The sequence below is a fragment of the Numida meleagris genome, chromosome 1, assembly GCF_002078875.1.
Source record: "Numida meleagris isolate 19003 breed g44 Domestic line chromosome 1, NumMel1.0, whole genome shotgun sequence".
Taxonomy (NCBI): domain Eukaryota; kingdom Metazoa; phylum Chordata; class Aves; order Galliformes; family Numididae; genus Numida; species Numida meleagris.
This window is the reverse complement of record NC_034409.1, coordinates 68,041,176-68,067,314: the sequence shown is the minus strand read 5'-3', so window position 1 is coordinate 68,067,314 and position 26,139 is coordinate 68,041,176. Positions and strand designations below refer to the sequence as shown.

Below are 26,139 nucleotides of genomic sequence, written 5' to 3'. Positions count from 1 at the left end.
CTACCTTACCATGTAAGGTTCCAAACAAATCCCTGGTGAGGTGAGCCTGGCACCTGATGTTACTCATTCCTGGTTAGTTTGTTCCAGAAGTCAGCCTTAACAACCAAACCCAAACCTACAGCTTCGGTTCCTCTTCCCATGGCCAACCACTGCTTCACCTCACGACCATGTGGGGGAAAAGAAAAAAAAACTTACGCTGACTTCAGGTTCCATTTTGATGGACACTTTCCTTTCTCAGAGGTACTTTCCTTTCTTGATAGTTGTTCTTGCATTTCAGCAGGCAATTCCAGCTGCTCATTTCTGTAAGCAAGCAAGAAACAGTTCCAAAGCTTTTCCATCAAGCATTTGATTTGACAGCTCACAGGACCTTGGCTTTATAGCCCTGAGCACACTGCAGACAGGTCGTCACTAAATGAACCCTGCACGCACATTGCGGAGGGGGTTTCTGTAGAACTTACTTTGTTTCAGAATGTTCATCCTCATACTCTGTCCAGGAATAGGTGCTAATGAATCGCTGCAGTGAAGGACGCTTCTCATTTTGCCTTGCTCCTAGTCGTCCCCTGTCATATTTTAAACACAATCACCTTAATTTCCCCACCAGAAACACAGCATGAAATTACATGTTTAGCAGTAGCCTACTCATTTGGTTGGGACTTAGACAACAAAGTTTCAAGATTAGTCGCCTGAAGTTAGGCTTTTTTTTAATTAAATCTAAATCCATTAATGTTAGCCACCTGGTTTTCATAGTTCAGTTCTAATGCAAGACAATGTAGTTCTTCATTTAAGAGTAGAAAGATTTAAAAAAGGAAAAGCTGCATTTACGTACTGAAGCACGTAGAGCTAATGTCAAAGGTGCAGCCTAATGTTATACCTCAAGATGCTCCATAAGCTGCTTCATATGAGCACAGCTTGAGCCAAAAAATATTTAACCCTACAGAAAGAAAAGGCCAAGCAACTTTACCAACTGCTCGATCTCCTGTTGAATTTATCACTCCATTCGTCTCCGCCAGTTTCTTGTAGTTGAGCCTAGGGAAGCGTAAGCCACTTAGTGCAGATGCCTTTTCCCAGTGAAACTCAGCCACTTCTGAGAAAGGACAAGTGCCTCACCACGAAGAAGCCCTTACTTACCAGTGGCACTCCAACACCTGCATTTCCAGTGCTCCTAGGCAATGTTGCAATGCTAACTCTTCTTAAGGATGGTGATGGCTATACGAATAAAAGGCATTACTGGCTCTATCAAGAAATGACTGGATTACTCACTGAGTGCACAAGACACCATCTGTTTTGGTACAAACTGTGTAAAAACTCAACATTGATGCTTAGCTTGAAGTGACACACAGAACAATTAAATGATACATACAGCCCCAAATGCGTATTTTTTTTTTTTAAAAGCAGTGTCTTTTCACGTTAACTGCTTCTCCCCACCTAAGCATCTAAAGGGAGGCTGGGTACAGTCAATTCTCCCCATGACCCTCACAGGAATTCCTCCAGTCAACAGAAGTTGAATTTATTTTTCCATCTCTGTTAAACCCTGCTCTTATAACCCTAATGAGAGAACCACAGGTGAACAGTATTTCTTGCCACTGTGAGAGCACAGTCATTTCAGCTTCTGTGAACACCTCAGCTACCTTAAGTGAGGGAGCACGCAGCTCCCTCAGGGCTGGAGGAAAACGAGGAATCAAGGCAGATGAGAAGATATCCTTGCGTTTGATGGCACCAGCCCATATTTGAGAGAAAACCATCACATCAAGCACGCACCAGAGTGCCAGAGCATGACTTGGCAAAGGAAAGCACACACACACACAGAAACACACTTAACATTTCACATTAACCTGTAAGGGCCATACCTTGAAGTTAAAGGAATTGGGGAGCTTTTTGTTTGTAGATTCATCTGTGAACAGATCAAGCATCAGAAAGGTTTACAGGAACATAGCAAGTTCTAGTTGCAACTTGAAGTCTGACTTTTTGCACTATCTGCCAAAGCAGACAGAACATCAAAATGCTCCCAGAAAGCAGAAATGAGATTTCAGGGGGAAATAAAAAAGCTTTCTATTTCTAGATAAGTTCTTAATGTACACACTTATTACACACCCTCTGCAAGGATCAATTCCTGTTGCTATCAGCATTTTCTACCATTATCAAGTCAAACACTCTGTTGCAGGCTAATCTGTTAGTCAGTCATGGCTTGTAGCCAAAATTAAAAAAAGAATAACCTGTAGTTTAGAAGGCTCCTGAGAGGATTTTAGCAGTGCATGAGTAAGAGCAGCCTGTTTTTAAAATACAAGCTTTGTTTATTTCAGAAGAATTTCACACTTCTCCTGGAAAAGCCACAAGTTCATGACACCATCTGAAAAGCCTGACCACTGCACCATTTGCTTAATGGGGGAAATTCAGAGCACCTGCAGTTCAGGAGGCTGAGATCCAAATTTAGAAACAAGCAGCAAGCATCTACGAAGTCAAAACTGAACTACATAGAAATAGCTACTGGTAACGCTGCAGGGTGAGCGAGCACCTAAAGGTACTGCTCAGAAGCAGTAAGATTATCATCACCCTATGCACTGCACTTGTGGAAAAGCCAGAACATTGCCACATCCTCGCAGTGTTTTTTCCCACTATCCTGAGATTGCTGACAGTTCATACAGAAGCCTGTTTATAATATATCATCAGCACACTGTTAACTTTTCCTCTAGTTTTAGAAAAGGAGCGACATCAGTCATACAAACCCCTCCACCTAAGATGCTGAGCTCTAACTAGACGCAGGTCTGCCGGGCAAATCCCAGCAAGAGGAGAGGCCAACCAGCTGCTTTGAGTTACCTCGATCTCCAAGAGAACTGAATGACCTTTCGTTCTGGAGCAGGACCTGCTTCAGCTCCTCAAGTTCGGCATGTTCTTTTGTGTACATGCGCTTCAGGTTTTCCACGTGCTGAATCATGACTTCCACAGCCTTGCTGATACGGCTCTCCTGATGGAGCAAAACAGCCATAAGACAAAGAGGCAGCTCTCTGAGGAGCTATACTGTGCTTACATTTTAAGATTTTTTTTTTTCCTCCATCATCTATCTACTCTCATTTTATACCACGGTGGACAGAAGTGAGAGGATGTTGCATCACCTCTACAGTTTCACTGCAACCCACCTCTCATTTCATGCTCAAGTTATGCAAGTCTCATTTCTCTGGCGATTCCTCTCATCATGATGTGGTTCAGACTTCAATGTTCTGAGTCCTTATAACTCACCCTCTTTCTCTGAGCTACAGTCTGAGCACCCAGCACACATTTGCTAGTATTGTCAAGACTTATCTTCATGCTGCTCTTCCACATTTCTACATGCTTACACGCAACATTTGAGTAGATTTTTTTTTTTTTTTTAAAGTTTCCATAGATTTCACTTACTCCTCCTTCAAAGCCCTGCTAGGACCCTTCCCATAAGACAACAGAATTACTGTTAGACCAACAAAACTATTGTTGCCACGTTTTATCTTTTGCTCTCTATTGCACACAACCCTCTGCTACCAGTTTTCTAATTTTTATTTTATTTTAAATCAGGGCCATATTGCTGTTGTGTTTCTGCACAATGCAGTTGTTCTCACAAGGCCTGGGATTCCCAATAACACCACAAGCAGCAGTCTGAGAAGAGAGAGCCAGGACTAAACCTTACTGGTCAGTTTGCTCTGCATACATGAGATTCCCAAATCTAATCCTGGAATCAGAAGCCTAACCAACAGGTACTGCTAACTCTCTACAACTAGAAGCTTTTATGCAAGACACACGTACATGGGAGGTGTTACCTGGTTAATAGCTCCCAACATCTCTGCTCTGCTGGCAACTCTGGCTGCATACTGGCCGAGAAACTGCAAGCTTTTCTGCAGCTTCTTAATAATTTCCTGTGCTTGGTTATCTTCTTCACACAAGGGAACTAAAGCCTAACAGGCACATAGATACGAAAAACAAATGCAAGCTGTTAGTAGGGAAGGATGGGCAAACTCAACCGATGACACAGAGGGGCAGTGCTCAGGCTCACAGTCACCACATCAGCCTCGCTCAGTGCACCTTGATAGAGAGCTCCAGTGGGCAGAGACTTCAGCTTACCTAGTATAAAATCAATTGAGTACAGGGTTCTTTCTAGACGCCTGTGCAACAGAGAAATTCCCCTCTGCCTGAGCACTCAGATGAAGGTTACCCCTCCAATGCTGTTTCTCCTATTATAAGTTCACCACTTAATTTTGTTCAGATTAGTTCATGATGTATTACAAACCCCGGAGAAAAAGAGCCATACTAGGAGACGCTGCCAACTATCCATCCTATGCACCCTCCTGACAGCCTCAGCTAACACTCACCTCCAGCATCTTCAGAGCATTTGTGATCTCCTTTTTCAAGTTCTCTTCAGCCAACTCTCGGGATCTTTCTTCAAGCCTCACCCTCTTGTCCAAGGTGAACAAGTCACATTTAAAACCTAATGACAACCTCAGAAATTCTGCCTATTGTGGAAACAAAAAGATTTCAGAACAATCCAAGTGGTGCAGAGTTGTTGGTTTTTTTTTTTTTTTTTAGAGTATATATGGGTGCTGAAGTGACATTTTGGAATATAGTCCAAAATGAAGTTTTAGGAAAGATACAGAAGATAAAACAAACATGGCTCACTTCCCCAAAGCCAGTCCTCCCATGTGGAGTGAAGGAGGAAATAATCTGCAGCCAGGACAGATGAGAGCCTGGCAGCATGCAGTGTGCCATCTGTGTCCTTTGAAAAATGTCCTAAACTGATGTACTCTGCCTGGGAGGAGGGCACAGCTCTGCTCCTTCACCTTTACAAACTAATGTTTCAGTCACGACAGTGTTTTGTTCAGTCTTACACATTTCCACCTTCTCACATCCCAACCTTTCCATCGTTTGTGAAATACAGAAACATTGTTTATGCCAACAGGGCTTGGGAACACACTTCTAAAGCCAATTCAACACATGTAGATTGCGTTTGAGCTTCTCAGCATAATTCTTTTATATGGGACAAGACAGCAATCCATAGTCAACGGCTTATTTACACGGTCTTTCTGTTGTCCATGATACGTAAGGATACAGGCTGTAGAGACTCACCTCCACCTCCTTCTCACTCGGAGAGTCACTGTGGGGTAAGAAGAAGCAACCATGTAACAGAGACTCTGAATTCATACCTGCAGGTGATCACTGGAAGTCAAAACACTTACGGCTCATTTTGCTTCGCTTTATCTCCTTTAAGGCCACCTGCAGTAGGTGAACTCCCTGAGAAGAAAAAAAGCCGAAGTGTTTTCAACCAAAATGAAGAAACAAAAACTAACAACCCACCAAAATGGTTTGGGACAGTCTTTGGCACTCCAACAGAAGCCATGGCTGAGATTCCCCATGTTAAGCTCCTGCCAGGAAGAACAGTTTGTGCACCTCAGGGTTAGAGCATCAGTAGGACAGCAACAGCAAAGCACTGTCACTTGCATGGAGCCACAGTAGTTAGCTGTTCAGGTGACTTCAACTCGCATCTAACATGCATGGGAAGGCTTAATCCTAAGATTTGGATTAAGCTCTCAACTCATAGGTTCAGGATGTTACTCACACCATCACTAGCTTCTGTTCAACTCCCAAGGGAAAAGGGTGAGGTGACAGAGTGGGGATGGCTAAGCACAGTTCAAAAAACTGTTTTCCAGTTTATGTGGGCCACAGTACCCTAAATTCTAGTTAGTATAAAGGATGCTGCTTTACAGATCTTGGGGGGAGGCATGCCAGCTTCAAACACCCTAGGCTCCTCTGCAGCTCTTAACAATTCTTCTTCCTGCCCAGAGGAAGCTGGAGCTGGTTAGATCTGTATCTGCAGAAATCAGAGAAGCAAGCTTTGCATGCTAACATCTTCCCGTTCTCCACTGCTAACCCAATTCTGATGTTTAACCGGATCTCTTAAAACAGAAGCCCCACGCAACTGCTGGCACAAGCTCAAGCAGTTCTCTACACCCACTCACACAACTCTTGGCACAGGTAACCAAGGCACACACCTGGTAAGTTAAACAAATGAACTCGATAAACACTTCTTACCTCTCCTGCTGGGAACCACAGCTGGGGTTACTTCACTCTGTTCTTTAGAAGCTTCATTTTCCATCTCCTAAAAGACACATGAGAGTAGTCAGACCAAGGCAAGAGCCACAGATGCCCTGGAGGGGCCCATCCCCTCCTGCTTTGCATTGTCACTGCTCAGCCAAACAGTTCAAAATTTCCATGTCGCTGGGACTCTCACCAGGTCTTTCTTCATGGGATCTGCTTTGTGTTCTTCCATCACAGGGGTGGACTCCTTCTTGATGAGGTCAGGTTCTGGGAAGAAGTGTTCCAGAAGACAAGTGTAATAAAACCACAAGCCTCCAACACACCAACACCTAGAGTACCAGCCAACGACCAACAGATCTCAAAAAATTCATAGTAACACGTGCTGTATCGCTATGAGTGAGACTTCTGAGTGGAGTTGCTTCAGGTGTAGTTGCAAAAGTTACAGTAATATTCTCTTGGATTTCTTCCCCCCCCCCCCCACACACACACTCAGAGGCTTTATTTGTTTATTTAGATAGTTTATAATGAGTTTTTATTTTGACTTCTATTAGCACAGGAATATGGGAGAAAAATTCCCACGCACAAGCTAAGAGGAGAAGCGAGTGTAATTCTCCACTTTCATGCTGTGAAGCAGACGCTAATTCAGCTACCATTATGGAGCATCGCGGGCATAACCAGGTCAAGAAATGCACAGAGTTGTGGTATATCAGGAACCCATAAGCTTCCAACACCTGACACCTGGGCTGCCCTTCCTACCCAAAAAACACAAACCAGCAGGGTGCCAGCAGAGCCAACAGAAGAGCTCTCCTTGCCAGAAGACTGGTGGCAACAAGCTGCTCAGTTCAGGAACTGAGGATGCCAATTCAGATTCTTTCAAGTGCCACAGTGCAAGAAGACATTTAAAGCAGTCAAAAATAGCCTCCAGAACGACAGCTATTGAAAAGGGAAAATATTTAAGAAACTGAAGGAAGTCTTGGAGAGTTAAACTAATTTCTTGTGTGCAAGTAACTCTGGCAGCTATTTATAGCCTTTAGAACATCTAGAATTTTTTTTTTGCTGTTTATATAGTCATGCACACCCACATACACAGATGCACAGAATGAAATGGCACAAGAAAAGAAAAGTTTCAGGTCTGAAGTGCTTTCTCTTTTCATCCTTCACATTAGCAGCATCCTCTGCTCAGTGCTTCCTTTTTCCCTGCTGTTTTTTGTTTTTGTTTTTTGCCACCTTAAGTATCTGACCTGGCTCCCAAGCACCTTTAGAAGATGTTGTGTAGTGGTATTAAAGACCATAAATGCAGATGCAGCAACACCCCCATCCTAATGCTGGAAATGCTTTCTGTTGGGAAACACAAAGCTGGCAGAAGGATCTCAGACTTTAAAGCTATTTGGACTCTTCCTGATCTGTTTTGCATGTCTGTTTCCTCCTCGCTAAAGGAACTTTCATCAACTATGAAAATTAACTGCAAAGGCAAATTAGTAGAAAGAAAATATATTTAAGCGAGGAGACTGAATTAGATTTCAGGAAGATAGCACTGAAGAAACAAAACAAAACAAGAAATGATGACAAGAAAAGAGCCCTATATTTAGGTAAAGGTTAAAGATAGTTACAAACAAGCAAGCTCACATGTTCTACGGTGCTTATTCAGATCAGCCACACACACATTCTAGCTTTGTTTTGCTTTTAGTTTTTAAGTGAAAGAAGCCCCATCAGACCTGGTAAAAGTAATAATTACGGATGTGTGTGGTCATAGGGAAAGACAGAACCATACACAAAGGTCTCCATCTCATCTCTCCCCCTGGCCCACCCCATCTTCTCACGCTCCAAGCATCAGCTTAAAAAAGAGGAATAACACCATTTAGTATAGTTATCAAACTCTTTGAAACAATGAAAAGAATCCTTCTCCTCCCAAGAAGTCCTGGGGTTTAGCACAGAGTAACACCAGCTGATGGCTGGTGTTATTTCAAGCTTACATGCAGCGCCGTAAGGCACCCCGCTGGGCACAGCCTTATTCCTACTTAGCTTTGAGAGCACTTGCAGGTGTGAGCGTTTGCAACAGCAGAAATTCAGAAGTTGAAGTTGTGTTTCTTACTCAGCTTCCTCACTTTAATGACATGCTGGAAGCAAACCATTTCCTTGCTGCACAAAGACCAGTGTGGCTGCAACAGTTACAGTACCTGATACAGAACCAGCCAAATCCTGATGGTTGTTTCTCTCCATTGCCACAGAAGTTGGCACAACTTCCTCTTTTGCACAGGAGTACTTGTGCGGCTTTTCCTCCATCACAAGGCAGCCTAGTGTGTCAGGCCACAGAAGACAGAGCACTTACTGTTCAGTAAACACAGAGACTTCAGCATATCTATTTCAAGAGTTGCAGCACAAGAAATTTACACACCTGCACTCCAGTTTAAGGGCTTACCTGTTACTGGTGCAGTGCTTTCTGAAGAGGATAAAAGAACTTCCTGGGGAGAAGTTAAGCAATCACTGTCAAAACAAAATTACTTTTCAGATGCTCATCCATATTATACAACCCTAATACTTTTAAAAGCCTCACACAAAACCTGACCTGGATGGGATCAGACCGAGTGGTACTGACGGCTCTGCACAGTCCATCTTAACAGGAAGAGAGAAGAGTTAGTATCAGGTTGCCTTGCAAGTAGAAAATTTTTTACACCATAGAATGTCTTGGATGGAAGGGACCTCAAAGCCCACCCCGCCCCAACCCCTGCTGTAGGCAGGGCTGGCACCCACCAGCTCAGGCTGCCCAGGGCTGGCACTAGGCACCCTCCAGGAATAGGGCACCCACAGCTTCTCTGGGCAGCCTGTGCCAGGGCCTCACCACCCTCCGAGTGAAGAACTTCCTCTTAACTAGATGGAGGAAAATTAACCAATTTTCCCCTCTTTTAGTTTAAAGCCACTCCCCCTTGTCCTATCACTGTCAAACCATGTAAAAGTCAGTCTCTTGTTCATAAGCTTCCTTCAGGTACCAGAAGGCTGCAACGAGGTCTCCCTGGAGCCTTCTCTTCTCCAAGCTGAAGCAGCCCAGCTCCCTCAGCCTTTCTTTGTAACAGAGGTGCTCCAGCCCTCTGATCATACCATCTCAAAATTTTAATAATTACGCCAGCTGTACCTGAATCACTTCAGCAGAGGGGAACTAGATGGTACACGGCTGCAAATTCATCTGCTAGTCTACAGCCACCTCTACTCATAATGTGCGGCTTCCTGTGATACCATTAAGAGTGATAACTCTCAACAGAAATTTCATCTGAAGAGTATTATTTTTAGTTAGGTTTTTTTTGTTCCTGACCTTGTTTTGCTTCTAACACATTTTCACGTGACTAAAGCACGTATTACCATACTGCCTTACTGTCCCAATGCTATGCTTAAGGGTGTATCCATTTTTCAAGGTCACAAGGAGTGCACAGAGCTCCACTCAGCTATAGACACTCAACCCATTTAGGTAGATAAGAGCATTACTTTTAACAACTTGACTGAGCAGGCAATTTGGAATGCAGGAAACTAGTTTTACTCATGTGCCTTTAGCTGCTGTAGTGTGGTTCCGGTCCCAAGTCTTATTGCGTCACCGCCAAGAACAAGATCATCTTGAGTCTTTCAATATGCAAAGAGAGACACAGAATGGGAAATATCCTTCTTTCCCCTCCACCAGAGCTTGACTGCCCTCGCAGAGCCTGTGCCTCAGCCAGTTGATGTTTCCTCTAATGCAAATGCAGGCTATTTTTATTCTTATTTGAATTCTCTAATAAGCTTAAGGAAGTTCAGCATTGCATTAGTCTCGTTCAGGCCAGTAGGACTACAGGAGTAGTGGGGGAGAAGGTAAGAGATGAATGGCACCTTGGAATGAAGCAAGGGGATCCCAAAGGATTCCTGGAGCACACGCACACGCTGCCAACCCAGAAAGTGGATGGCACCTGGAGCCGACCAACACAACACAGCATCCCGTGTGGCCTCTCTGGGTAACCACATTGTCACCAGTTCCCTGTTTTGCAATTAAGGAAAATCCTCAACTCCATTTTTAAAGTCCCTGTACTAGCTGCTTGTATTGGGATTACCCAGGCTACACTTCGAGAAGAAACGACCACAACTAAAACACCTCCTACATTTTACTTTCATACAATCAAAACAAGTTTAAAAAGCCCAATTCTGATCCCGCTTCACCAGTACTCCTTAATTTAGTATCTCTTAATCTCCTACAACAACAGCACTGACAAAACCCTTGAGTTACTTACATACCAAAGGGCTCAGCCTGGTCAAGCACATTTGCAACCACAGTTCAAAATAAGAAAAACTACTAGAGAGAGACCTTTCCTCTTAACCTGGGGTATTCAAATGTCTCTGCACATCACAAGTGTCAGAACAGGTACCAGACACAGCCCCTTTATCTGTTCTTTAGTGCAAGCTTTAATATTTACATTTTTCCTCCTCTTGTTTCCCTTTAGGAAAAGGAAAATGCCACTTGCAAGTCCAGCTGGAATTACAGAATGCTCCGGAACAACGAAGGACAGACATTTTGAACAACTTTGCAAAGCTGTCACTTCCCAGAAGGATTAGATAAAGTCATTGAGATTATCCCTCTAAGACAAGGCAAGCAGCAGCAGCATGAGAGAAGGAATTCCTCACCTTCTCTTTCCCAGCTGAGCAGTGTGCTGAGACCATAGGCAGTATCCATCTCCTACTCTCTATCTTCACTGCACTTTCTGCCTCACTTTGCACTGCAATGAGACCAGGGCAGCTCTGAGGCTGCCTGCTCACTGGCACTGCACAGTTTGTTTCCAGGTTCACAGAAACCACCAACCAATATTCACCACCGGCCATGCTGGAGCTAGTAAAGCGAATTAGAAAACCATGCCTGTGTGGCAGGGCTGAGGTCTGGATTTCAGCAGCGAGTGTTGCAGCACTGAGTTCAGTGCTGAGCCATGGATCCCATGGCTGTTGCCATGAGAAAGCTGACTGACAGTCAGAACAGTAGGAGGGAGCAGTTTGATAGATGCAGGATTCACTAGAGCAGTGAAGGCATATCCGAGCACATGGTTGAAGGAAGGTCTTATATACAGCAAAGATATTTTGCAGCTGTTACAGCTGTGGGAGAAAGTGCAGACAAAGGCAGCATTCACAACTAAAACACCTTGTCATCACTTAGAAGTGCATAAGCATAGTGAGGTCACTAAGACTTTCCTGACAGAACTGAGTATTACTGTACAAATAGCACTGGCTGAAGCCTAGAAATCTTTCAAAAGTTATCCCCCAGCTAAAAGCATGACCCACTGGCACACAAATATCAACACATTTAGGTCAATAACAACAGTATTCCAGGACTGAGCCCAAGCAGAAGGAAGTATCCTAGACAAAACAAGTTGTCTCAGCACTCTGCTGGCTGGTGCCAGCTCCATTGCAGTGCTGATCAATCTGCATCTGCCTCCTTGTAAGGCACCAACTGCCTAAACCCATTCAAAGCCACGTTTGGGGTATCAGAGACAGTACTCACCTCAGTAAGTGAAGAGTCCATCATTGTAATGGAAACAGGAAGATCTGAATCAGTATAGCCACCAGCAGAGTATATTTTCCACCTGGCAATACACATTTTATTTGCATATTGCCTGAACAACAGTGAGATACATTGCCTTAAGCACATAACAACCAAAGTCACCACTATCTGTACAGTCAGACATCTGGTCTCCGAGAGAAATTCATGACAAACATCAATCCCTCCTCCCCCAAACAGCAAGAACCACCACCTGTCCTTCCCAACCTCCTCCACACTGCGCTGCTCTAGAGAAAACCTATGGCAAAAGCTTCAAAAGCTGCTGAGTTTCCTGCTGCAGACTGCCGGCTTCTGCATCTCCAGGAACATCCTTAGTTTGCTTTTTAAATATTCACTGACATTAGTTAGCCTGCTTTCAGAGTCTTAAATAGTTCAATCTGTTTGAGAGATCTAAGGAGGCAGTTTGATAGGCAAGATCTTAGAATTCCTGCTCTAAATTCTGCCAAAAAATTCTCCTCAAAACGGATAGAAATTTGGCTCCTAAATGTGAGTGTCATCATGAGTTAAATACTGAAATAGACACAAGAACACCTACCTTCTGCCTCTGTTCTCCAGCATGAAATGCTGTTCACTGCCACTATATCTGCCTGATGGCCATAGCAGTGGTTCAGTAAAAAGTTTTATAAATACTCTTAAAAAGAGAAGCAAAGTGTCCTCCTAAAACACCATTAGCTGACCACTGAGTGCCCAGTATTAAGAGATGCCTAGCTTTTGAACCTAGCATGTGCTGGGGATACAGCCTCCTCCAGGACCCACTATATCCCAAGCACTCTTCCACCCTTCAGCCCACAGAGGTTATTCTGCCATCTTACTTGCACCCTACTGATGTCACATCTGAAGTGGATGTGTGCCACAGATCACAACTTTCAAACAGGCAGCTGACAGAGCTCTGTCTGCAAGGGGGATTCCAGCTGTGCACAGGAGGGTTACTTGGGCAGGAGGTTTCCAGGTTCAGAGCATCTGTAGAAAGTGAAAGAAGCATGAAAGGTCATGGTCACAGGCAAAGCTGTCATAGTCATTTACATCAATTTTCATTTCCTAAGACTGAGATAATAAAGAAGACCACCAATCTAATAGAGATTTATGAGACAGCTCTCATCTTGCATGAAGGGCTAGGTTAGCTGGGCTTCGCCTATTTTTGTAGATGGAGACAGGTACGTTATTTTACATTCCCATAACACCCAGGGATGGGGATTTTTCATCGGTCAGGTCATTGAAGCTTCTGTATGGCAAAGTATTGTTCTAGCAAAGTGTTGTTTTGTGGCAGAGGGCAGTGGGAAATAGATCTTTGACAGAGGACTTTGTGCATCAATATCTGACTGGCGCAAGACACAAATACCTGCCTTCTTTGTGGCAGGATCACAATATCACAGTGAGTTGCAGCTACACTGTGATAATGCATTTTAAAAAGCACATGCAGTCAAGCAAGTTTATCTTCTATTTCCCCCCAGTATAGCACAGGATTACATTTGAGTATGTCACAGGTCATATTAGAACAGTCACTGTGTTGTACCAGCTTACTCATGGAGGAAGTATTGTCCCACTCTGCTGTGCAGCAAGTACAAATCGCATATGAACAAAGAAGTCAGAAATACTACTATTTGATTCTTAAGAACTATGTTACCCATTTGAGTTTTTAAATCAGGATTGCCCCATCTCAGTAGCAGGGTGCCACTCACTGCCTCAGCGTGTTCAATAGGATGAATAGGAAAGACATAAGCCCCATCAGTTCAAGTATCTTGCCAGCAGTATACTTGCACGTGTGATTTATTCAATAGTTCCTTATGCTTCTGTGAACCCTTGGTAGACTAACAGCCAGCCATCTTTTCAGCCCTTTATTTGAAAGCATTAAAAACATGGTTCAGCCTAGATCACATGCAAAGTAGGCCAAAGCCAACCAACAGGTTTTCCACAATCTAGCAGCATTTTTAGCTGCAGTGACACTTCTCTAATACAACTTATTGACTCTTCCTGTACTTCAGGAAGAGACAGAAAATCAGCCACCACCACTAGGTCTTACCTAGCAGAGGAGTAAGACTCCAGTATGAAATATCTGAAGGCAAGGTCTTGGGAAACCCAGTGTACAGGGCAGGTCCCTCACTCCACAGTCTTTTAGGGCAGCAGAGCTGCTAATAGAAAAACAAAGTGCTGATGCTCAACCATGCTGGATATACTGATGCCACCAGCACCACACATGCAGAACTGTATTTGCATAATATAATACTAAGTTATACAATTTCCCCTCCACCCGCACTTTTCTAGAAAAACTTAGATCCATCATGGGCAGAACAGATACAAGAGTAAAATAATTCAAGTTTCAACTTCACAATTATAACAGGTAATGGTTTCAGCTAGGTTTGGGAGTAGATAACAAAAAAGGAGGGAATGGATAAATGCAGAATACGAAGGACAGAAGAGGAAAGAAACCAAAGCCACCCTGATCTTTCCTCCTCTGCTTCCAGAGTCAAACCAACAAGGCAGACCAAGACAGGGAGCACTTGCCCAGTGCCTGGCACCTACTAAGCAGAACAAGTTTCCTTCAGCAGGGGTGGCTGGACAGCTCCAGCTTGAACCCTGTTGCATGAGGAGAAGGCACTGCCCACATACCCCACTAACACACACCATTTATTTGCTGTATAGAGCTGCAGAGATATTATCTGAAGATGGCCAAAAGAAACTTCTGAAACATTAGCACAGCTGCATTTTATCAAACATTTCATAAGATAAAGGAAGATAAAATAAGAAATGCAGCTCCATCTTCAGCCTCTGATCCTTCTCAAAGGTACCTAATGAGTGCCTGTACTTCGTCACAGTAACTGTTCAGAAGCAATAGTAAACTAACTTTGCAACAAAGGTTTGAATATACTTCTGTACGTGTACGCATACATAAATATACAAACACAAATATGTATATAATATATAATCAAGTAATTTAATTAACATGGCAAAGTTTCTCATGAGGAGAGACTTTTTCCTCCAAGTCATGAAGGAAAACACTACCAAAACAAACATCGTGTTTTAGCAGCCTTGGCAGTGGTCAGAACCACTTACCTTCCCTTTCACTGGTTCCGCTGATGTGGGCAGCAGACTGTAAACAGATTCTTCACCTACACAGAGCTGTTGCAGTGGAGAAACAGTAGAAGGAAAAAGAAAAGGAATTTTATCTTATTATTTTCAGCTATCAGGAAAAATACGCAGTTGTTTCCCTTTGCTGGCTTCAGCCTTTAATTCTGCAGCCTTCAATGCACAAATAGAAGTTTTATTTCACATGCAGCTGGTCCACAGTTTTGATTCTGTTCCTCTGATGCTCCTGTTACAGTCTAAAAGAATTTTAGGATCTTCTGTTTGCCTTCGTAAATACCTTCCTATTCTCTGTTAAATCCAGACTGCTCAGACCCCGAGCTATAGCGCTCTTTACTAGAGCCAGTTGGGAAAGTCTTCCCACTATGTTCTTCCCACTATGTCTCCCCCTCCACCTCCTCCCAAAGTTGAAGAAAGTATTTTTATTCAAAGCAAATTATTCCAGAGTTATATAATTTCCAACATATCTCCACAGAGGAGCACAAGGTAAAAATCATTTTTTTTTTTTAAATCTGCTATCCCAATCCCTGGATACTGGAAGTGTTTTGTAATGAGATTTTAAGTGGTTGTTTTCAAGACTCTTTGCACAAGGGGCTGACTGGGGAAGGGGGGGGTGGGGAAAAAATATATATTTAAAAAAAAAATCACACCATGCATCAGGGAAAGCTCCCTGAATCTACATTTGATATAGTCATGCAGAACTGTTTACACTGAGACCAACGCCACACCAGTAAGTTCCAGTCCACCTTTACTGGGAGAGAAGAATGATATGCCAGTCAGCACATACACCTTACTTGGGCTCTGCAGCCAAAAAGAATGGAACCGCAAGTGATTTGGCAGCATAGCTCAGCTGTAGATGCCCTTCCACCAGAGCACCTCTTGTGCAAGCCTACCTTTTCTTCTCCAACCAGACAAGCTTCATACCTGATATAGCCTTTCACAGAGTCGCTCTTTAAGCAGCTCCCCTCTCAGCGCAATAACAGTGGCTATGAAGAGACATTTGTAGGTTTTAGAGTGTTCCTTACAATTTGATAAGGAGTAGTCCAGCATTAAAGTGCCTGTAAACTCAACGCTGCCTGTCACAAACCTATAACATTTTGCTTTGGTGTTATTATACTTACAATAGTTTTCACAGGAAAGACTTTTAAAAGCATACTTTGTTTTCAAAGTTCCACCATGCAGAAGAAATTGGGAACCTTTTAACTTGTGATTATGTCTCCCTTGTTCTTCTATGAAGGGGGGATTCTTCCCCACACTGTCAGTGTTACAGTTTCCTATGGAAATGAATGATTATTACAGACTTTTGGAAGAGAAGTATTTGTACAAAAAGTTTACATAGAACCACAGATGGCTTGCGTTGGAAGGGACCTTAAAGCCTGTACTCCCATCATGGGCAGGGTTGCCAGCCATGAGATAAGGTTGCCCAGGGCCCTATCAAAACAAGTCTTGAACACTTCCAGGGACAGGCTTTACTTCATATTTAGAAACACTCTTTGTTCAAGTTTGGCAACATCGGGGCCTCCCTCTGGTGGCTTTTACTTTGATACAGGCCTCTAGGGGTATAAAAACTACATCTAATATTGTCTGAGTAGGGAAGAGGGAGAAAGATTTCATTAGTAGTGCCACTTCACTACCCAAGTGAAAACTGAAGGCATTTTGTTCAGCTGTTTCACTGAATGATGGCTGTAACAATTAGCTTCAAGACATCATTCCTCATTTGAAACACAGGAGAAGTTGCACCAGGCTGACATGGGTTGAGTAGCAAGCTTCCTCAGCTATCAGGTTCTCTGATCTCTTATCTCATCATGCAGGAGGGGGAAGTGGGGAAATGGAGTGGGAGGCAGGGGGAGGAAAAAAAACAAACAACTGAGGCTTTTGTCAGAAGGGGCATGAGCCTGCCAGGCTTTCTGCAGGAACCAATATAAAGCACTGTCCTTGCCCTGACCCCATCCCTGTTTGTCTGTCCTGCTCCTTATAACAAGTTGCAACTTCTCTACAGAGCTACCGGTTTACTTCTATTCATCTTTAGAAACACTCCTGCAAACTACCTGGAGTCATATGTAGCTAAAGTCTTGGCCATTTTCAAGGCAATAGAGTTTTAGTTTTGTTTTTTCATTAATTTTGGATCAGTGGCATCAGCCTCCTTCATAGTATCTGGAGTTTTCACTCTTGATTCATGCTACCTCGATTTGCAGAAACACTTTATTTCAAACTGAAATATCATGCTATTTCCATTGTTATGCCTTTGGTTATAAAACACTGCATAGCTTGAAGAAAGCAGCAAACACAAAAGCATGCACATGTGACTAAAGTTTTGGTATTGTCCACAAGTCAGTAAGCACAGTCTGGGTTGTGTAAGTGCTGTACCTTAGGGCTAAGGCATAGAGTCCAGTGTAATTTTTCTGCAAGACAAATAGTAGTTTCACACACACGCCTTGAGCTTTTTGCCTAACACAAATCACACTGTGCACTGCACTTGGAAATGCATGCCTGAGGCCAGATATTCAGTGGGCTTAAATCAGTTTTACCTTGCAGCAATAGCTACTTCAGTATTTGGACAGGAAAAAGCCACATACATTAAAATTAAACCAACAACTTATTCACTCAGCTTTGTGAAGCAGGGATGTTAGCAAGCAAGAATGAGGTTTTCATGGTTCTATAGCAGAAGTTGCTCACGTACAATGAAGTGACATGATTGCTTTCTAACAAAGATACCACAGTTATTTGCGTACACAAAGCAAAATCTAAACAGCAAACAGAACACAGAGCATAAAGCTCAGATCTCCTTGGCACAGGAAGCTAAAGAAAGAGGGATGCCTGTTAAGGCTACCCAGGTGTGTGAACAGCACCTTCAGTAAAGACAAGCCTCCCATGGAAATTAATAAGCCTTCCTTTATAGATAGTATGAGGAGTCTGCAGCTCTAGCCACTCATGGGAATCCCACCCAGCTCACTTCCACAGAGCATTTTACCCACAGGTGACCTGCAGGTCAGTATTATTCCTTTTTGCCATAACTTATCCATAAAGGATTTGCCCATGCAAAGGTGAATGCTGTCACACTACCAATAGTTACTCACTTTTCTGCTCTTCCATCTTTTCTTGAAGCAACCGGCAAGTGCTTGTTAGAGCTGCGTTCACATCCTTGAGCTTTTGCTGCTCAGAAATGGCTTCCTTTAACTTGCATTTCAGGGATGCAGCTTCCTCACTGGCAGAGTGAAAGGCTTCAGCTTGGTCCTCTCTCTAAGCACAAAACAATATTTAAGAAAAAAGGGAAAATAATAAGAAAAACAGCCTGTCTAATACAAGGAGCCTCTACAGTTCATGTAAATGAAACTGAACTGCATCTGTTCTCTCTCAGGAAGTGATAAAGCTCCCTCTGAACTTCTGCATTTTTACAGTTGGGGTGGACTGTGTATGGAAGCTATTTTTGGCTTTTTTCTTTTTCTTTTTTTTTTTTTAAAGCCACCACAAATATGCAACGCTGCCTCTTTCATCAGCAAACTGTTGTCACCACCCCCTCAAATTTTACTTCCTTTGCTGGTTCCACTTTCGCAATGAGGCACTCCATTCTGAACACAGGACTTCCTTTCCCAAGAGCAGCAATGCACTGTATGCAGCGTTTTGCATCTGCCTGCTTCTTTTGGGCAAAGAAGAAACTAGTCTGCGCCTCACCTGCTTGCTGGCATCCTCAAGCTGCTTTGTAGCTTTTTGCAGCTCTAAACCAAGAGCTTCTGCCCGGCCAGCAGCTTCTTCTTGCAACTGTTTGACAGTTTCTATCTCACGTTGCCTGCAGGGTGCGAGAGCACAAACCACAATCCGTTACTGACATTTTAGAGCAGGCATGCCTGGGAGATGACACATGCTAGTTGTTGAGACATCCACTAAGAACCATATTCAGCCATTACATCTCACAGCTCTCCAAGATTGAGCACCAGACTTTTTGCTTAGCAAAGAACAATTTAACCCAGTAGGCAGACTTCCCCCCCCCCCCCCCCCAATAGTAACTCTGGAAGTAGGAAGAGAACAAAGATTTTCCCTGTTTTCTCTCTAAGCAGTATTACGGCTACGCCAGCCTCTGTCAACTGGGTGTCACAGCGAAAGCTTGTAGATTATCCAGAGACATCTCAAAAATAAAAAGCTTATTTGACCAAATTGTGAAACCTTGGTCTAAGTTAGTCAAAATAATCAACATTGAGGTAATCATTCCAGCAAAAATATCCTGGAGCTGTGACGGCAGGTAACAGCTTCCTCTGGTTGATTTCCCAGTAATCCAGAAGGCATTTCACTTGACAGTGAGCAGATGCCACACCACAGAACCAGTGCTAAAGATGACCACTTTCAAGAAACCCTTCTTTTAGTCTGCACAAACACTTTACTCACTTTTTTTTTTAAATCTCATTTATACAATTTCTTTTTCTTTTTGGAGGCACCACAAGGAATGGTGATGCAGAGAGTTAGCTCTAGGAAAGGAGTGTTTTTTGATTTAAGAAATGGGTATTTTTGTCAGCTCCTTCTTGAGTGAAGGAAGAGCAGGTGGGAGGTCTACATTAACAACGTGAATTACATATGAGTGAAGTGAGAGAGCAGCGAGACTGCTCTGCATCAGCTCAGAGGGATGCAAAGCTCTTATAGTAAGCTGCTTGCACCCTAAACCTAGGGAATGGCAAGCATGCAAAAACTTACAGTTCAGCATAGGAATGTGAAAGGCTGACACTATGAATAAGTCTAGGACAATGAACACAGATCAATTTTTCTGGAAAAACAATTAGCTAGTCAAATTGGGATTTTTTTTTTCTAATTTCCTAAATGTCTGAGAAGAGGTGGGAGGGAAGAAAGACAGAAGTTTCAATTTGCTGCCTTTTGCTGCCATATTTGTAATATCAAATATCCCAAGCAAAACCTACGGGCTAAAAACCTCAGATTTAAAGCTATATGTTCATATTTAGTGAGGTACCTCACTATCTTGTTTTCTTGAAAATGTAGCTTCACCAATACCAAAAGCAGTAACGGCTAGAGGTATGTATTTCACAGGTCTTAACTTAACACACAACCAGCAGTTTATTTAATGGTTGCACCTGCTAGATAGGCAGTGCTCTCCCCCACTTATCCCCCTTTTAACTGCTCAGCTTGTGGTCTTCCCTCATATTTTCAAAGAGGAATCCAAGATCACATGTTACTTTGTACATAAACCTGAACTCCCGTATGCTGTAACATCACACTAAAACCAGACCCATTCTCCAAAATCCATGGGAAAAATAAAACGCTTTCAGAATTCAGTAAAGTTTAATACACTTGAAATAAATGAAATACATCTGTTTTTTTTTTTTTTTTAAAGGGTACCTGGCAGAGAGCTCTTTCCTTAGGTGAAGTTGCTCTGTTTTGGTTCGCCTCAGGTTGCTTGCCATTCGAATAAAATCCTTATCTAGAGATTCTTTGTATTTTTCCAAGAGATTCAGTTTTTGGATCCAAAGGTGTCTTTTCTCTCCTAACTCCTGCTCGAGAACCTGAAGAATTTTGAGATTGAGTTGCCATACGATTAGAGGAAGAGCAGGGACACAGGGTAAACCAGAACCCTCAATTATGTGACACAGTATAAAGTACTGAGAAAGAAGAACCCAGTTCTTTTCATCTGACATCGTTCAGCTGATCATGCAAAAACGGAGGCCTCAGATTTTAAAGAATGCTTAATGTGAGAGTCATATTTCTAGGATGTTATATTAGTTCAATGGGGAAAACACTGATTACACAGATGTGGGCCATATTACTTATTTGAAGCTCGTTAACAACATTAACCTGAGATGCAAATAAAAGAAATGCTGCATATAATGTACCACGCTACAAAAGAAAAAAAAGCCTGAACAGTTTCACTAGATAAGTTTGCTAGAATGACATGGGATATGGCCACAAGCAAATGCCTACATCCTGAAGATAAGCTTCTCAGCCAAGGCAGGCAGCACTTTGTTAGAAATACCAAAGCTTGACACATAAGTGGCAGAGGCTTTTATCAGGACATATATACAGAATAACAGTCTTATCTTCCAGCAGAAAAGGGGCAAAATAGTTTTTACTGTCATCATTTACATATGCACACACACACAAATACAGGCACATCTGAAATTTACTTATGTATAACAATTTAAAACATACCAGCAAAACACATCCATCATGTATTTTAGATAGAAGGGGGATAAAAAAGCATTTAAGATTCAAGTGACAATAGATGATCCCAGTTTCCCAAGATCTCATTGATTTTTCTACAAAAACTTTATCTGGAAGACTGAAAAGAATACTTTTTTTTCCTTGCATCCTCTTCTATTGTTCAGCTCCCTATACCATATTTCCTACACATCCATTGCGTTCTAGGTGAAGACAATGTGTTTGACATGAAGTCACCTCCCATGCTCAAGGTTCTGGAAGCATGAGACCTTCTATTTTTAAAGCATCATGCTCTTTCTTGAATCTCTGCTAGCCTAGTTTCCAACTGTATAACAATCTATGAGCCAGAATAGGATTTTCCACTCACCACTCCTAACAGAAGTTTCCAGCTTTACGTGTTTAATAGGAATACAACCACAACATGAATGGTAAAAATCAACACGCATCTTTCAGCCATGAAGCGTTGAAGGAGAAAGTTTTTAAAGATCAAAAGCCTATAGCAGCACAGGAAGACTGGATGGCTCTAATTGCTTCCTCCTGCCCAGGAAGGATGGAGGAGGCCAGCTATAACATTTTGCAATTCTAGAGGAAAGAAAGAGGAGTATATTTCTGCTTAAAAGCTAACAGCTTAAAGCAGTGTGTATTGAGGTGTCACCTGTTGTTACCCAAGTGGGCTGAATAGCAGTTTTTCATCTATTTTAGAAATCAAAAGATCATATACAGCATCAATACGCAGTACAATGGATTACTATGTAGCAGAGTTCTTAACAGATTAGAGGAAAAAACCTACATCCATTAAGATGGCCATCTGAGAAACTGAGCTGTTACACAGAAAACTGAGGGAGGGGACAGGGAGACAACAAGAGCAAGAGGGTTGAGCAGTATCTGCAGACTGTTGCTAACGCATAGGGAAGTTCTTCTTACCACAGTTGCTTTGACTCTTAACCCTTAAGAGAGAATGAGCATAATAGCAAGTACATGTTATGCCCCATCCCCAGAGGTATTCAAGGCCAGGTCGCAGGAGAGCCTGAGCAGCCTAAGTTGGTGGGTGGCAGCCCTACCCATGGCAGGAACTAAACAGGCTCTAAGGCCCCTTCCAACACAACTATTCCATGATTCTATTATTTTATGATTAAGTTGTAAAATGTATTTTTGTAGAAACTTTTTCTGATGCACATCCAGTAAGAGCCAAGTATTTTCCTTTTTAAAAGGGAATCTGGTTAAAAAAGCCTTCCTTTCTCCTCCTCCTGGTAGAGAAGCCATCAGCTTTGTAGTCAAATAGAGCAAAGGAGAAAACTGGTGTTTGAGAAACATACAAGTTTCAAACAGCGGGCAGAAAAACTTCATAGCTCACTCTACATTGCATTGTCATCTGACTCCGGATCTACTTGCTTCATCCACCCTTTCTTTAAAGCACAGGGTAATCAAAGCGACATGTCATACAAGACAAGTCAGGAAGAGCCCAGCATTTGAGTAGAAAGTTGTTACTACTCTTCCCCCTCCAAAAAAATTGAGTTAGAACAAAATATACCTTTTCCCTGTACAGCTGTATCTGATCCACAAATGGACTGTCATGACTCTCAAGTAACATACACAGTATGCAACAGTAAGATACTGGGACTGCACAAAAAACTTCAGGCGAGTATTTTCTAATGCTATTTTCTGACATGTTACTTACCACAAGTTTTCTCTCCCAGGCCTGCTGCACATTCACATCAGAATCTTCTACCCATTGTAAAGAAGTCTTGACAAGTTCCTCTGCTGCAGAAGCTTCTTCTTGCTGAAATAAAATAAAAGAATTCCAACTACTAGTCTGATATAATACTACTAATAATTACCCAATTCATAAACAATGGAATAGTAGACGCCAAGTGATATTCCTAGAGGTGCCCCACCTCTACCTCAAATAAGTTACTTTTATAAAAGGAATGAACATGATTAATGATAATTATGATGATTAATAATGTTTGAGGAGATTGTAATTAAAAGACTGACAACAGACCACATCCTTACTCACACAAGCTAGACCACTGACCAGGTTTTGCATGACGGCCTTAAATTTCTCTCCCGCATATTCAGGTCCCTGAAGTAAGAACAGTACTTCACGGTCCAGTGTTTCATCCAGGGATATCCATTCAGTCTTGGTAATCTTTGAAGAGACAGAAGAGCTAGCTAGCTTATTTTGACAACTCCTTATTACAGACCAGCATCAGTGACATTTAGACTTCTCTGAAGTATCCTAGCACTGTATTTACCAGAAGGCCAGAGCTACTGCAACTTGAAGCCTGCAAAAGCTTTTCAAACACATAATGTCCTGGAGATTAAAAAAAAGCAAGCAAGCCAAGCTCCTGAATGATCCAATGTAAGTTCCACGTCAGGAATAGGCAAGAAGTCAATAACTGGTTTCCCTTATTCAGAGTAGGCTTTACCAAGTAAAGAAAAAGCAGAGCTCCTACTTGCTTTACATGTGATTTGGTGGAATTGCATCTCATTCAGTATTTGAGAGGTAAACATGATGACTTGCTGCAGCTGTGCAGAGTTGCAATAGGTGACAATACATTATTTTTGAATCAGAGTTGCCAAGCGAAGTATACCTCTCACTTCTGAGCCTGTATTTTCAGTCTTTCAGAGGATCTTTTCCCCCAAAACTCTACCTACCTCCTTGAAAATGTAACAAACAAAACATGTAGCAAAGTTATAGTGAAGACTTACAAATAAATAATTAAAAAACATTACTGCAATAACACATTTGTTATGAGCTCTGCTGAACATCCTGCATCTGAAGAGAAGACAACGCTGCAAGGAAGCATAGGACTCCATGGAATGCTTTTAGGGAAGTGGGCACAGAATAGCTGAAACCAAAACCACAACATAAAAGTAGGTTGTTGGTGCAGTAGATCTGCACTGGAGTACTGAAAAGCTATGAGAAGAGTAAATCAGAGACAGAACTTCCCATGTGTCTGACCAAAGTGTAGTTCACAGAAATTAACTGCAGAGAATACAGGGGACACTACAGCTCCAATCCAACAGAAACAGCTGGAGCACTAAGATTCACCAGCTTGTGCCTGGCTCATCAGAAGAATGCCTCTCCCACCCTCTTCTGAGTTACTATCAAAAGACTTCAGAAAAAACAGCTGGACAGGAATTCCAGATGTTAAGGAACATTGTTCCCATTGAGAGGCAAAGGAATGGTGCCTGCAAATCGGTTTCTAAAGAATAAATTAGAAGAAGACCACAACCTTCTCAGATGTTTACTTCAGTACTTTGTTTTCTTTTTCACTACACTAGATTTCAAGAAACATCTCTTCTCCTGCAATGCAGAACTCATTGTTTGTGCCCAGTGTAGGCAGTACTTACTTTCTTCATTAGCCTGTAACATGAGTCATGACTCATCTCCTATCAGTCTCTTCTTCTGCCAGCTAAATAAACGACCCTAGCTGCTTCAGATATACATCTGCAAGTGTTTGCTTTGCTTTTATCTGGACTTTCTCCAATAAACTTAGAACAACACTGTAACCCTCACATTCTAAGCTTGTGTGCTAGGACTAATGAATCCTAACTCCAGGATTATCTAACAATCTGCAGAGAACGAGCTTTGTTTTTAATTTACTGATGCAAGACAACTAGGATAAGATTCGACTGGATCTGATTCATACCTCAGAAGACTGAGCAAGTTCCAGTTCACAGTCCAGTGAATTCATCTCTTCAGGAATACCACCATTAAGTTTGCTCATCAATGGGAAGCTCAAACCATTTCTAAGAGAAACAGGGGAGGAAAAAAAAATAAAAATCAGTCCTTTTTGATTTTTCATGAAGTACCTTTCCTGGGACTTGCTCTCAATACGCACGAGATCAACTCTTGCTGCATGTGCCGCATGTCCTCCAGTAGCTTACTCTTTTCTGCCCGCAAAGTCTAAAATACATATATCAGACCTAGTTAGAGAGTTAGTCAGACATGGAGAAGCAGCACAGGATATGCAAACTTCCCCCCCAAACAGACAATAACTAAGCTTACACCCATACCTCTATAATCGAGGAGTACTCCACAACGGTTAATTTCAGTTCTTTGATGTCCTGCTCCTTCTGCAAAGATTGTAGAGAAAAACTTTAAAGCATACAACCCGATGACTAGCACATTGACCTGCAGTTATAGATATTTATTTTGTAGTATTGTGTTTTAGTTACAAGACATACTCAATCCTACAACTCAGCAGCAAGCTGCAGAAGAATACCTCACCTATTGGCAAATAGAAAGCACTTGGAAGACCTTTTCCGGAAGTCCAAGAATTAAGGGCATAGGAAAACACTTTCCAGGTGCTATGTTTTAGTTTATTAGTTACCTGGTTTCCATATCACCTATAGTAGATTAGAAAGAACTGTACTTTTAATTGAAAATCTGGACTATATCATGTATGGCACAAGTTTCATACCAACCAACCCTTAAAGCTAGTTGCTGTGTTCTCCAAGAGGTTTATTCTCATTAGCTTTCATGATTAAAGACAGAGCATGGGGCTTTACAAATTAAACAATGCTTAGTGGAAGGGCTGACAGAGAACATACCAATCCTCATAGCAAGATTAAGTTGGTAAAAGTAGCAGCTTTCTTGGCATCATGCCCTAGCAATGGGCTTCAATTGCATTATGTGCTGCACAGACGACTTAAGCATTTCCTGGAGAAATTCGGAACTTGAAGTAAGAGCTATGTCCTCTCACCCCTTTTATGACTTCTACCTACTCCTCCTCTTCAAAAATACTTGAGGCTTTTGAAAGAGATAGGACAAAAATCCAAGCAGACATACAGAACAAGTGGTTTATAGAATAAACTTTCCAGCCTTAGCAGAGATGGCTAACCTATGGTGCTGAAGCTTACCATGAAGATATAGAAATGCAAAGAAATGTAGACATTTTCCATCTTTACATACTTTCTACACTCTTGAGCCAGGTAAAGAAAGAGTGCCATAACAGTTTTCAGTGAGCTGAAACTATTTAAGCAAACTGATGATCTATTTGTCTTTGGATAAAGAGCTATGGTTTTTTTTTTGTTGTTGTTGGTTTTGAGGGTTTTTTTTTTTTTTTTTAAGTAAAAATACCTTTGAGGTAGACCCTTGGCCCACTGATCCTAAAACCAACAAAATCAAAGTTTTCCACACCAGTTCCCTCAAGTTGATGCAAGCCAATCACCCTGACCAACAGAAACACACATTCCAGTATTCAGCATTTAAAATTCCCTTCTTGACAACAGACTAAACAAACACTGGAAAGAAGAATAATACATAGACCACAGAAGTT

At 42.1% G+C, this 26,139-nt stretch overlaps 1 protein-coding gene across 7 annotated transcripts in view; it reads right to left on the bottom strand.

Moving 5' to 3' along the window:
- The window catches only part of LRMP (lymphoid restricted membrane protein), a 53,719-nt gene that overhangs the window by 1,158 nt on the left and 26,422 nt on the right, over positions 1-26,139 (bottom strand). For 4 of the 7 annotated variants that reach the window (XM_021391877.1, XM_021391895.1, XM_021391900.1 and 1 more), the window contains exons 12-39: positions 24,875-24,934; positions 24,700-24,764; positions 24,508-24,607; positions 22,887-23,000; positions 22,530-22,631; positions 20,036-20,199; positions 18,368-18,482; positions 17,773-17,935; positions 15,620-15,681; positions 14,666-14,731; positions 13,635-13,743; positions 12,427-12,574; positions 11,558-11,639; positions 8,621-8,667; positions 8,474-8,538; positions 8,232-8,348; positions 6,248-6,321; positions 6,049-6,115; positions 5,196-5,250; positions 5,086-5,113; positions 4,335-4,475; positions 3,786-3,920; positions 2,815-2,962; positions 1,848-1,891; positions 1,129-1,206; positions 962-1,026; positions 459-560; positions 196-300 (exon numbers count right to left, since the gene is read on the bottom strand). In XM_021391877.1, the coding sequence (XP_021247552.1) occupies positions 196-300; positions 459-560; positions 962-1,026; positions 1,129-1,206; positions 1,848-1,891; positions 2,815-2,962; positions 3,786-3,920; positions 4,335-4,475; positions 5,086-5,113; positions 5,196-5,250; positions 6,049-6,115; positions 6,248-6,321; positions 8,232-8,348; positions 8,474-8,538; positions 8,621-8,667; positions 11,558-11,639; positions 12,427-12,574; positions 13,635-13,743; positions 14,666-14,731; positions 15,620-15,681; positions 17,773-17,935; positions 18,368-18,482; positions 20,036-20,199; positions 22,530-22,631; positions 22,887-23,000; positions 24,508-24,607; positions 24,700-24,764; positions 24,875-24,934 (2,621 nt within the window). Of the gene's footprint in view, positions 1-195; positions 301-458; positions 561-961; positions 1,207-1,847; positions 1,892-2,814; positions 2,963-3,785; positions 3,921-4,334; positions 4,476-5,085; positions 5,114-5,195; positions 5,251-6,048; positions 6,116-6,247; positions 6,322-8,231; positions 8,349-8,473; positions 8,539-8,620; positions 8,668-11,557; positions 11,640-12,426; positions 12,575-13,634; positions 13,744-14,665; positions 14,732-15,619; positions 15,682-17,772; positions 17,936-18,367; positions 18,483-20,035; positions 20,200-22,529; positions 22,632-22,886; positions 23,001-24,507; positions 24,608-24,699; positions 24,765-24,874; positions 24,935-26,139 lie in introns of those variants that run through there. The other 3 variants (XM_021391885.1, XM_021391912.1, XR_002436928.1) reach the window with 3 other exon arrangements.